The sequence below is a fragment of the Vigna unguiculata genome, chromosome 8 (genome assembly GCF_037176805.1).
Source record: "Vigna unguiculata cultivar grain cowpea cultivar isolate G323 ecotype 2 chromosome 8, ASM3717680v1, whole genome shotgun sequence".
NCBI lineage: Eukaryota > Viridiplantae > Streptophyta > Magnoliopsida > Fabales > Fabaceae > Vigna > Vigna unguiculata.
In genome coordinates, this window is record NC_140799.1 from 41304900 (window position 1) to 41317429 (window position 12530).

General features: G+C 32.5%; 2 protein-coding genes across 2 annotated transcripts; one reads left to right on the forward strand and one right to left on the reverse strand.

The window, feature by feature from the left end:
- The first annotated feature begins 1375 nt into the window (after positions 1-1375).
- LOC114194300 (E3 ubiquitin-protein ligase At4g11680-like) lies at positions 1376-3916 on the forward strand. Its single transcript, XM_028084428.2, has 3 exons — positions 1376-2402; positions 2845-3235; positions 3516-3916. The coding sequence occupies exons 1-3, from the start codon at positions 1915-1917 to the stop codon at positions 3660-3662; spliced, it is 1026 nt and encodes a 341-aa protein (XP_027940229.1). The 5' UTR covers positions 1376-1914; the 3' UTR covers positions 3663-3916.
- A 1836-nt stretch (positions 3917-5752) lies between these two features.
- On the reverse strand, positions 5753-8941 carry LOC114194301 (heat shock cognate protein 80-like). Its single transcript, XM_028084429.2, has 3 exons — positions 8659-8941; positions 7820-7961; positions 5753-7731 (listed from the first exon to the last, which is right to left on the reverse strand). Exons 1-3 carry the CDS (start codon positions 8779-8781, stop codon positions 5897-5899), a joined length of 2100 nt encoding a protein of 699 aa, XP_027940230.1. The 5' UTR covers positions 8782-8941; the 3' UTR covers positions 5753-5896.
- Positions 8942-12530: the final 3589 nt, after the last annotated feature.

The window sequence follows — 12530 nt, forward strand, 5'->3', positions numbered from 1 at the left end:
TTAAGAACAAAATTATGATAAATATATGTCATCAAAACACTTCATTTATGAGTATAACTGAACAACATTTTGTTAAAATTTTCTTTGTTCAAATACCATATTAAAAAATAAATTTAAGTGTAACTAATTCTCACAAAAATAACTTACAAAATGAGAATTATCTTCATTTATATTGTATATTAATCTTATTTTTTATCCATCTTTAACACATCTAAATTATGAGATATTATGAGAAAGATAGATCTCGAAGCTAAGATAATATGTTCAGCAAATCCAAATTCGCTTAATAAATCCCAAATAATTATGAAAAGATTGTGAAGGTAGATTCTGAATATGTCGATTATTTAATATTAGTTCAACCAATCACAATTTGGTGAGTGAAAAAATTTCTCACCTGATGTGAAATTGTAACTTACAAATAAGTTTCTCTTCCAAAATTGCGATATATATATATCAGTAGAGAAAGCAAGACAAAAACAGCATAGAGTAAGAACTTCGAGAAGAGACATTCATGAAAGTTGAGAAGTATTCGATGTTGAATTACTCGATGAATCATAATAACAGAGTTTGACTAATGATTTTTATATCATAAAGTTTGATATCAACTCTGTTTTCTCTTTCATATTAATTTACTTTTCATAATTAACCTGTATAACTTTCATATATTTATCTTTTGATCCTATAAATTTTGAATATAATTCTAAATATTTATAAGGGTTAAATATGTTTTTGGTCCGTTAATTTTTAGTAAAAATTAGAATTAGTCTTTCATCGAAACTTTGGCCAAATTTAGCCCCCAACTTCAGAACTGCGTGAATTTAGTCTTTTCAAGCAAATTTTGTTAAGTTTATTTAACATTTCAAACGTATTTCATGATAATATTTGAGATGTTTACACCATTCGATACATTTTTGTTTCAATATTAGCTAAGAACGATCATGAAACGTTTAATAAAGTTTGGTTAAAAGAACTAAATTCATGTAATTTTGAAATTAAGGGACTAAATTGGGTCAAAGTTTCAAAGAGAGATTAATTTTAATTTTTACTTAAAATTGAGAGAACAAAATCATATTTAACCTTGTTTATAACTATCAGAAAGTATTATCCAATTCCTTATGATACGATCATACCTTTATCACAATTTTATTACAGTTCCTGAACACTTTATGGTGAAGTCCAGTTAGTTATTTTATGGTTCAAGTTTGACACATTAACTTTATCAACTTACAACTGATAAAAAAATGTCACGATAAATGAATCTTTGTCGGATTTACCTAATTTATAATTAATATGTAAAACTAAGGAAAAAAAAAAACAAATTTGATGTTCTTAAGGAACTAAGATATATTTGTTTCAGCTTGTGCCGTCAAAACTAAAACAAAAAGAAAGATTAGGGATGAAAGAAGAAAGAGGAGAAATTGGAGTGCAATTGCTTTGTGAGCTTGTCTTCATATAAAATAAAGCTTAGAAGAAGTTGGCCAACGGTTAACTTCCCTCCAAACCTTGTGATTCCCTTTGAATCAAAGCAAACCTCAGCAACAGTTTGATTCTTGGTCACCCTCTGAAACACAACTTCACCTTCTTGACAAATCCTTCACACCAATCTTCCCTTCATCATCTTCTATAAACTCTTCATCTCCTCTTTCATATTTTTATCTCTGCATAAACTATGTGGTTACTGAAACGATCATGCAGTTGAAGATTGGTTTGATTCTGTTGCTAAGAGTTTTGCAGATCAAGGTACCAACTCTATTCTTCAAAGTTCGCAATTGGGATGCTTCAATTTCAAGTTCTTTTGATGCAAAGCTGAGTTTTTAAGAAATATTGTTGTTGGAGTCAATCAATTCTCTGTTCTCTGCTACACGCCTTGGACAAATTCTCTGCACAAACGGGGCAAAAGAGAACGTTTTATCAATGAATTCTAGGTGCTTTCTTCATCCACAGCAAGACTTTAGCATGGTTCCATTTTCTTCAAATTCTGTCACAGAAGATAGAGTTTCCAGTGCTCGAAACCGGCCTCCACGTGTCACCCCTCCTTCCTTCTTGGTTCGGGTGGCCATGAGAATATCTAGAGCAAGATGGTTTACCTTTTTGAGAAGAGTTTTTCATTACCAAAATGGATCAAGGTCCAATCTTGGCTCCAACCCTTTCAATTCTAGCACTTGGATGATGCTGGAGTTTATTGCTTTGGTTGTTCAAATAACCATTACAACATTCACTTTGGCTATTTCCAAGAGGGAGAGACCTATTTGGCCTATGAGGATTTGGATTTCTGGTTATGATATTGGTGTTGTTCTTAATCTGCTGCTACTTTATGGTCGCTATCGTCAAATTTATCTCACTCAAGGAGATGCTCTCGGTGTTTCTGATATAGAACAGCAGAGAAACCATGAAGAAACCAGGTATCATATGCAATTCAACTTTTTTCTGTCAATTTTATTGCTAGTGATCATGAGTAATTGTATTTAATTACTGTATTGTAGTGAACTAATGCCATGAGTATGCTTTAAAATTGGCTAGAAAAGTTTGATACCATCGTTCTGTTGTTTGAAAACAACTGTTTGATAAAAAGAAAAATTGCTCTCCTTTGAGTTGGTTATGAACTTATGGTATTTTCACAAAACGTGTATGATTGTTGAAGATAGGAAAATACCAAGTGTCAAGTAATCATATAGCAATCTTAATTTTAGTTTATCCCTTTAAAAAGTGATTGCAAGAATCAAATAGCCCAACACAGCTTTCTCACTGTGATCAGAATCTTCTGCTTATTTCATTCTTTTCTATCTGATTAAGGATATAAATCATGTGAAATTTGAAACTGTAACTTTGCACTGTATTGTTCAGTGTGTGCAGGATGTCACACTTGATGAACAAGTGTAGGACTTCACTTGAGCTTTTCTTTGCCATATGGTTTGTGATGGGAAATGTTTGGGTTTTTGACTCACGTTTTGGATCCTTTGAACAAGCTCCAAAACTGCATGTGCTCTGCATCACTCTTCTTGCTTGGAATGCAGTGTGCTACTCTTTCCCTTTTCTACTGTTTCTGCTGCTATGCTGTTTTGTGCCACTCATTAGCACCCTCCTTGGCTACAACATGAACATAGCCTCTTTTGACAAAGGAGCTTCTGAAGATCAAATTTCACAACTTCCAAGTTGGAGACATAAAGAAGGTCGTGCAAAGTCAGAGCTTGGAAATGACTCTGATGGGAGTGAAAAACTGATTGATGAAGACCAAGTAAGTGCTACCACTAGTACATATAGACTATCTTTTCTATAAACAATTTTAGAGAAAAAATCTAACTTTTCTTACTAAACCTCCAAAAAAGAAAAGTCTCAAACTGAGGATAAAGATTATATGTTACTATTGCCAAACCCTTGAACCGTCTTGGCAATAGTAGTATATAATCGTGATTCTCAGTTTTGATATATGCTTTAAGTTCCATTTATTTCAAGATCTGTCATATTTCCAAATCTTTTGAACTGATAGATTTGTTTGTGTTGTGATGTGCTTACAGGAATGTTGTATCTGCTTAACCAAGTATAAAGACAAAGAGGAAGTTAGACAATTGCCTTGTTCCCATGTGTTTCATCTAAAATGTGTGGATCAATGGCTAAAAATTACATCATGTTGTCCTCTTTGCAAGCAAGGATTGGAGATGTAGAAATAGCTTAAACAACAGACAAAAGGATTAATCTTATTTGTTCACATGTATACTTCCTGATATTACCCTCTCTTTTTCCTTTTTCTTTTCTCCTTAGTTTTTGGTCTTTTATACTACTTTACATTGGTCACTTGAGTGAGGTTATATTTGTACAGAATAGCTCACCAGTGGCCAAAACTATACTATAAATACTTGGTTGTAGGTGATGAATCCCATAGTCTTTCAAATTAATTAAGTTTTTTCTTTTATTGTCATCTGAAAATATTTGAGACAAAAGCATCCTATAGAGGAAAAAAGGATAATAAAAGACAAAATAATGACGTAAATTTAAGATTGTGCACGTGGCATAATGGAGAAGCAAAATGGGTCTGTGAAAAAAATGAATGTTAGAAAGAGGTCAAGAAGGTGTCAAAATTATTAGAAATTTGTTGAAATTAGCAAATGATAAATGATTGTTATTGTCCAAGAAGTAGGTTGAGAAAAAAAATGGCAACAGAGCATTTTGAGAACTTGTGGCCATAAATTGTTGACAGCAAATACCACACATTTTTTAAACAACTAAACGTAATTGGATAACGGCTTGTCATTTAAGTTTCTCTGAATCTTTTCATTTCGGGATCATTTTCCTCTACTTTTTTTGCAGACAATTAATCCACACGCTTTTGTCAAACAAGTAATCCATCCACGGAAGAACATCATATTTTTCTGGAAACCTTCTCAACTATCTAAGTAATCTTCATACATTTCCTTCATATATTGCCTTCAACATTTATAAAATGTACATACATATTATCGTGCACCATAATTAGACGTTAAATCATTAGCGGATCATATATCATATAGCTCAAATCCAAAGAAAATTATAACATCTTTGATATCAATTTTAATATAAAATATTGAAACATTAAATTTATGAGTTTTTTTTCTCTGATGTGAAACTTAAATTTATACTTATTACATAAAATAGATGGAGGCAAAGATGAAGAAAGAGGAGAATTGCATCAAAGTAAAGCATGTGAATGGAACAGAAGTAGAAATCCCAGGTTTGAAAGTGCGTATGTCTGAATCACCGACGAGTGAATGCGAATTGAAGAGGTCTTGTAGTGAGAAGAGGGAATGTCTGTGCTCACCCACCACACATGTTGGCTCCTTCAGGTGTCGCCAACACCGTGTTGACACAATGCGCCATTCAAACTCTGTTGGCTCTTCAAGGGACTTCAAACCCTCACTCCAACCACAGTAAAATTTTCTATGGCTTCTTCTCATCATTGCTGCAAATGTTTCGATAGAAAGAACTCTCGTGTTTATAATCAACTATGTGTGTACGTTTCTTACTGTATTTATCTCTTTTACTTCACCAAGCTTGTATAGTATAATAATATACTACTATTTCTTTTCTAAACAACCATGTTTGTTTCTTCTTTGTTCTCTTCCTTTACCATCTTTTTTGTCTGAAACTAGGCTAATAATAAGGTTCAATTAAATTTGAAGTTCTTCATCAAGTAATAATAAATAAATCTATTTCAGGATAATAAGTAACATACCATAAAAAAAATGGTGATTTAATGGTAATGGAATGACAACCTATGATAAGATTTGTAAAACATTTTCTGATATAAGCGACGGCAAAGAAGGACGATTTTTCGTGACAAACGGGTTCATGTCTGTAAAACAGTGTAAAACTACATTAATTGTTACATATTATATTTTACTCCAGACTCTGTATTATTGATCGATTATAAAAACGAAAACAACATTCGACAAATACAGTATAATAATTAATTTATGTAAAACGCAAAAAAGTTTAAAATGAAAAACAAAATACATTTTAAGCAATTCGGCTATCTATCTTAGATTTTTAAGCATACTTCAAACTTTAAACACTCCCTGTATATATGTTTTGTACAAAAAAACACAGTGATTAAAACTAAATACTAATACAAAATGAAATTACATTTTTTCATAGTAAAAAATTTGAGATAAGAAACTGAGTTCGAATATTTCCTGATTTAAAAGGAAATAACACAAAAGACCGTTCTGCAACCACGTTTCTAAAAGAAAATAGTTAGAATCAATCAACTTGCTCCATCTTGATACTAATATTTGAGATATAAGATTAACTCAAAACAAACGGACAAAAAGAGACCCGACAAAAGTTCAAATATTACAAAATTAAAAACAAACACTAAATATAAAAGATAGTTCTGGAATCACAATGAGACGATAAGTTAGATTTAATCAACTTCCTCCATCTTGCTGCCCTCCGCATCAGCATCTGCATCTTCCAGAGGTGGCATGTCAGCATCTGCCTCACCAGCATCCTCATCAATGCTGAGACCAAGCTTCAGCATCCTGTGAATTCTGTTACCGAAAGTGTTGGGATCATCAAGACTGAAACCAGAAGTTAGAAGAGCAGTCTCAAAGAGCAAGAGAACAAGATCCTTGACAGATTTATCATTCTTGTCGGCATCAGCACGCTTCCTGAGCTCATCCATGATGGGATTCTCAGGGTTAATCTCCATCGTCTTCTTGCTTGACATGTAACCAGCCATGCTGCTGTCCCTCAATGCCTGCGCCTTCATGATCCTTTCCATGTTCGCGGTCCAACCATATTCACCAGTCACCAGACAGCACGGAGAATCCACAACACGATCAGACACCACAACCTTCTCCACCTTGTCACCCAACACATCCTTTATCACCTTGCAAAGACCGTCAAATTTCTCCTTCAATTCTTCCTTCTTCTTCTTCTCGTCTTCACTCTCATCAAGTTTCAGTCCTTCCTTGGTAGCAGACACCAACTTCTTACCCTCGAACTCCTTCAGCTGACCAACTGCGTATTCATCAATAGCATCAACCATGAAAAGCACCTCATATCCCTTCTTTTTCAGCCTTTCCAAGAACGGGGAATTCTCCACAGCTTTCCTGCTTTCACCAGTAATGTAGTAGATGTCACTCTGTCCCTCCTTCATCCTGGTAACATAGTCCTTCAGGCTAGTCATCTCATCACCGCTCTTGGTCGAGTGATACCTCAATAATTCAGCTAGCTTTGACTTGTTCTGGGAATCCTCGTGAATACCCAATTTCAGGTTCTTAGAGAAGGCTTCATAGAACTTGTTATAATCTTCCTTGTTCTCGGCAATTTCAAAGAAAAGCTCGATGCACTTCTTAACCAAGTTCTTGCGGATGACTTTCAGGATCTTGTTTTGCTGCAGCATTTCTCTGGAGATGTTAAGAGGAAGGTCCTCAGAATCCACAATACCCTTAACAAAGCTAAGATATTCTGGAATCAACTCTTCGCAGTTGTCCATGATGAAGACTCTGCGTACATACAGCTTAATGTTGTTAGGCTTCTTCCTTGTGTCAAAGATATCAAAAGGCGCCCTCTTCGGGATAAAGAGGATAGCCTTAAACTCCAACTGACCCTCCACAGAGAAGTGCTTAACAGCCAAATGTTCTTCCCAATCGTTGGTAAGACTCTTGTAGAAAGCAGCATATTCTTCTTTGGTAATCTCTTCAGGTTTCCTCATCCAGATGGGCTTCTGTTTGTTCACCAGAGACCACTCATGAGACACCTCCTTAATTTTCTTCTTTTTCTTCTCTTCCTTCTCCTTATCTTCATCGACTTCCTCAACTTTGCCCTCCTCTTCCTTCTTCTCTTCCTCATCCTCATCATCAGAAATCTCCTTCTCAATAGTCTTCTCAATCCAGAGAGAAATTGGATAGCTGATGAATTCGGAATGCTTCTTTATCAAGTCCTTCAAACGACGCTCCTCAAGATACTCAAGCTGATCTTCCTTTAGGTACAAGGTTATCTTGGTTCCCCTGCCAAGACTCTCACCATCGGTATCCCTTGTCACGGTGAAGGACCCGCCAGCTTGGGACTCCCAAACATACTGCTCGTCATCGTTGTGCTTTGTGGTAACAATAACCTTCTCTGCTACAAGATAAGCAGAGTAGAAACCGACACCAAACTGGCCAATCATGCTCACATCAGCACCTGCAGCCAGGGCTTCCATGAACTCCTTGGTCCCAGACCTCGCAATTGTACCCAAGTTGTTCACCAAATCTGCAACATAAAATGAACAAGAATTGAAAAAAGATACCTCAAAAAGAACAAAAAATCTAACCAAGAATGGCAAACCATCGTAACTTACCAGCCTTAGTCATGCCAATACCACTATCGATGATAGTCAATGTGTTGTTGGTCTTGTCGGGAATAATGTGGATGAACAGCTCTGGCTGGGCATCAAGCTTGCTCTTGTCAGTAAGGCTCTCAAATCGAATCTTGTCCAAAGCCTGTACAGGTAAAAACATGCCAGAAATCAGATATATCGCCCAAAGAGAACAGCAAACATAAATTATATATAACGCCTAAGTGTTTTGTTCAGAGCGAGAATAAAAATGAAACCAAGTATTTAAATACAGAGTTAGAAATATAGAAATAATTAAGAACTATCAATCCCACCTGACGGGACGGCAGAATACTAATTTGGATTTATTAAGATCATTAGTCACATGGAAAATGAACCAAACAAAAACACAGGTACAGAACAAAATTTTAAAAAATTAATGAAAACCATTAAAATTCGTTTTCTAATTTAATTAGTATTTAGGGTTTCAACAACAGTAACAATAAAGAGAATCATTGGCATCGCTTTAACATGAATCAACCACTCTAACATTGAATCAACATCTCTAACATGAAGCAACAACGCTAACATGGATAAATAATGATATGCACGCAAATCATAGCAATAGCAACGGACGGAAAAAGAGTTCCAAACACATCCAATAAATCCTGTAGGCCTATCAATAATATGATAACATGCGAAATTTCAAACCATAACATAAAACTATGACATATCAAGATGAAAAAGTCATAATAAAAACAAAAACAGAATCAACGTATGATAGAACACGAGATCATGCAAGAACAAGAGTAATAAACACAATAAGAAGAGGAAAGTGCAGAAAAAAAAAAAAAAAAACTTACATCGGAGGCATTGCTAATGAGTTCACGAAGGAAAATCTCCTTGTTGCTGTAGAAGGTGTTGATGATAAGACTGAGGAGCTGGTTGATCTCCGCCTGAAAGGCAAACGTCTCCGTCTCCGACATTTTGGATCTGTCTTAGGGTTAGATTCAGAGGGTTGCAGGGAAGATGCAAAAGACGGAAATAGAGCAAGGAAGCGTAGCAGTGTGAAGTTAAGTAGGAGTGCTGGCTAGGGTTTTGGCCTTCTAGATCCTTCTAAAGTCTAACTACCATGTTTAGTTATCATATTTTTCGTACCCAGTCTTAGAGTATTTCTTAAATAAACTTAGTTATGTTGTTTGAATTAGAAATGGATTATTTTAATATTACAAAATACAAATTAAATTCTTTTTTATTCTATTTAAATTTCAATTTTAGTCTGAACACTATTCACGACTTTTTTATTTTTAAAAGATTAAATTTTTACATTTTTTTTAATTCTTTGATTCATTTTTGTCTTTGTTTAGTCCCTCCAATCTTAAAATGTTTAATTTAGTTTCGAAATTTTTAAAATGATTTGTTTTAATCTTTTCCAAATATTGAAAAAATATCCCTTATATATATTATGCCTGAATTAATTTATATGGTAATAATATTTTATTTAAAAGATAAATAATTGTGGTGATTGATTGGATTACCATTAATTTTTGTCCTTTAATTTTTTTGAAGTTTCAAATTAATTCTAATTTGTAAGATATTGATGTAATAATTTGGTCATTTTTTAGAGTCTTGAAACATGATATTTTATTAAAATTGAAGTTGTTAACAATAATGATGTACTTTATTGATATAATTAACATAATCATAATGTCAATTTTGATAAAAATATCATTGATTTATTTTAAGAGATTTAACAAAAATATCAAATTATATAAATTTTTCAAAAATTATGATCAAATTTAAAATTAAAAAAAAATTGGATCAATTTATTTTAAAACAAAAACAAATATTAAAAGAATAATTAAACTTAAATTTTAATTCTAGTTTTCTTCCTATATCTTTCCACCAAACAATGATTTTAATTAATGAATTTGAATGCATATATGTGAACCTAGGAAAAATTCTTTTAAATTTTATGAAATTACAAAGAACATCATGGAGACTTTGTTTTTATATTATTTTCTTCACCTTTCTTATTATCAATTTGGCATTCTAACTCATGTTTTCCAAATCAAGTAATAATTGATGTCAAAATTATTTGTTTTTTATAGCGATAGGAAAGTTTGGCCAGTTATGTTAGGATAATAAAAAGGATGCATCCAATTCCTTACTTTTTAAGTTTGGAATTAAAGTTTAGCAACATAAAATGATGTTTTATGATAAGTTTGGTTGTGTTTAATATTTCATATATAATTCTTTTTTAGAGACATAAAAGAGTACTAACGGATAATTATATTAGAAAATAAAAACTGAATAATGATTATTATTGTGTTTTGTTTGATAATTCATTGCATTGTATGAAAAATTTCAATAATTTAAAAAATTTAAAATGTACTATGTTTAAATTAATTATTATTAAATTATCTTTATTTGTTAAGTATTTTATTTTGATAAAGTAAAATATCTTATATTTAAATTCTCTTAAATAATTGAATTTCCTTTTAAAATGAAATTTTATTTCAAAAAATGTTTATTTTACAAATAACTTTCTAAAATCAAAATTTACAAAAAAGATAGTTAAATTTAAATATTTAAATAATAATTAATAATTCAAATTCAAATTCTATTAATTTGATTGTTTAAAACATTGTTTTAAAAATCTTATTTATCATTCAAATAATTATATTGTTTCAAAAAAGTAATAAATATATCAAATAAATAAATGATATATTGATCATGGGTAATTAGTTGTGATAGTGAGATTTTGGGACTTGCATATGATATTGAAGGGTTTAAGATAAATATATGTTTCATTAATATTATTAGAGTGTAATTAGATTGTTGATATGAGTTTTACAGATGGTGAAACTCTTTTTCATAATAGTTCACCGTCCACCTAAAGAAAGTTAGATAATTATAACAATGATAGAATTATTGTACTAATTTAAAGTATTCCATAATTAATATTAAACAAACATTAACTACCGATGTATGATCCAAGTATTACAGCATTCCTCATAGAAGTTCATAACAAGTTTTTTTCAAAACAAAAGTCTTTATCAAAGGAAGAGAATTCTATAATTACAAAATAAAATACACAAGTAGCTTCCAAAAATCTACACTCTCTTGTGACAGTCTCATTGTTGATGTCTCACACCTATGTTAGAAAAGTGAATCATGGATGTCCCACACCCACACTTGTATTAGGAAAGTGAATCATATCCCATGATTCTTCCTATAAATATGGAAACTCTTAATAACTTAACTATAGAAATAAATAGTTGAGTTATTGGAGCATAATCATCAAATTATAGATACATATTTGTATTGCTTGTATGTTTCTAAATAAAAGTATAATCTGATTATTTCACGGTATCTCTTTTTTACTTACATGGTGTAAGAGTGGTTACAACCTGCTCTCTTTTTTTCTCGTATTTTTTTTCCTCTTGTTTCTAAACCACTATGGCCAACGATGAGAACAAATTTGATCTCTTACTTCCTTCACCATTCAAATCATCCTTGAATGGTTCTTGTTAAAAAACCTTTAAATGGTGACAACTTTCAACTTGACATCGAGCTATTACCATATCGTTAAATGCAAAATCTAAAATTTGGTTTTGTCAAGTCAAACCACCATCTGGCATGACCAAACCAAAAGACTACCCAACATGGAAAAAATATAATGGTACTTTCATGGATCCTTAATTCATTAACTACATTCTCATTGAGCAACACCATGGTTGGTCCAACAAGTGAACACAGGAAAAAAATCCTCCAAAAATTACTAAGTGAGTGTCTCGCTCACTGACTGATTAAGACCAGTTAAAGCAATTTGCATAAATTTACCCAATGAGTCTTATCTCGCCTAGCAAGTGAGACAACATTATTTCTCTAACTTTCAGTTAAAATACTCTCGTTCAACGAGAAATACACCATCCCAAAATGACACACTGTTGTTTATTTGACTTACAATTAAAATACTCTCACTTAATTAGAGATACATTTTCCGAACGAATAAAGTTTCCTCTACATCCCCAGCTTTGCCAATTATGCTTTTGCTCAATGAGTAAATTACTCACCCAACCAATTGGATTTTGTCTAAACTTGTTTGTTCTTTGTATTTCATGGTTTTAGTTGTTCTTAGCACTTCAATATAATATTATGCATTAATTTTGATTACTTATCCACTTATTTTGGTAATATGTGGTGTCTTGGTTTTAATGTTTTAAGTCCTAACAATTCGTTTTTAGTGGCTTCCTCCTCAACCCAGATTATAAAAAGAGAAAGTCAACAACAACTACTTGCTCCAAACACCCTAGACAAGTACCAGAACCCATGTCCCATAATTTTTGCTACAAGTCCAAGGCTCGTGCATATATCTACCCTATGTTTGAAGAGAACAAACTTATAACGGAAAGAAAAATTCAGCTGGAACTAGGAACTGGATGAATTTGTTGACTCTCAAGAAGAGTTGAAAAGAAGGAATTGGACTAAATTATTTATGTATCCTTCTCCAGCCAACATTGCAATGGTGAGGGAATTCTATTGTAATGCAAGACAAATCAGTGAGTCCTCATCGTCTTCCTTTGTTAGTTGTTTTAGAGAGCAACATTTTTGCTTTGATGCCAAAAGAATTAATAGGGTTTGGGAAACCACCTAAAGATCAAAGGTGCATTTATTCTAAAATCAAAGAAAGAAGGGAAACTTTTAAATGGCCAATTTGTTTACACCTCAA

Bases quoted from the DNA above. Each gene is read 5' to 3' on its own strand.
- LOC114194300 (XM_028084428.2), top strand. From the start codon at position 1,915: ATGAATTCTAGGTGCTTTCTTCATCCACAGCAAGACTTTAGCATGGTT. The intron at 2,403-2,844 runs GTATCATATGCA...TGTATTGTTCAG, and splicing joins AGAAACCATGAAGAAACCAG to TGTGTGCAGGATGTCACACT. The intron at 3,236-3,515 runs GTAAGTGCTACC...ATGTGCTTACAG, and splicing joins AACTGATTGATGAAGACCAA to GAATGTTGTATCTGCTTAAC.
- LOC114194301 (XM_028084429.2), bottom strand. From the start codon at position 8,781: ATGTCGGAGACGGAGACGTTTGCCTTTCAGGCGGAGATCAACCAGCTC. The intron at 7,962-8,658 runs GTAAGTTTTTTT...TTACCTGTACAG, and splicing joins TCATTAGCAATGCCTCCGAT to GCTTTGGACAAGATTCGATT. The intron at 7,732-7,819 runs GTAAGTTACGAT...TTTATGTTGCAG, and splicing joins TATTGGCATGACTAAGGCTG to ATTTGGTGAACAACTTGGGT.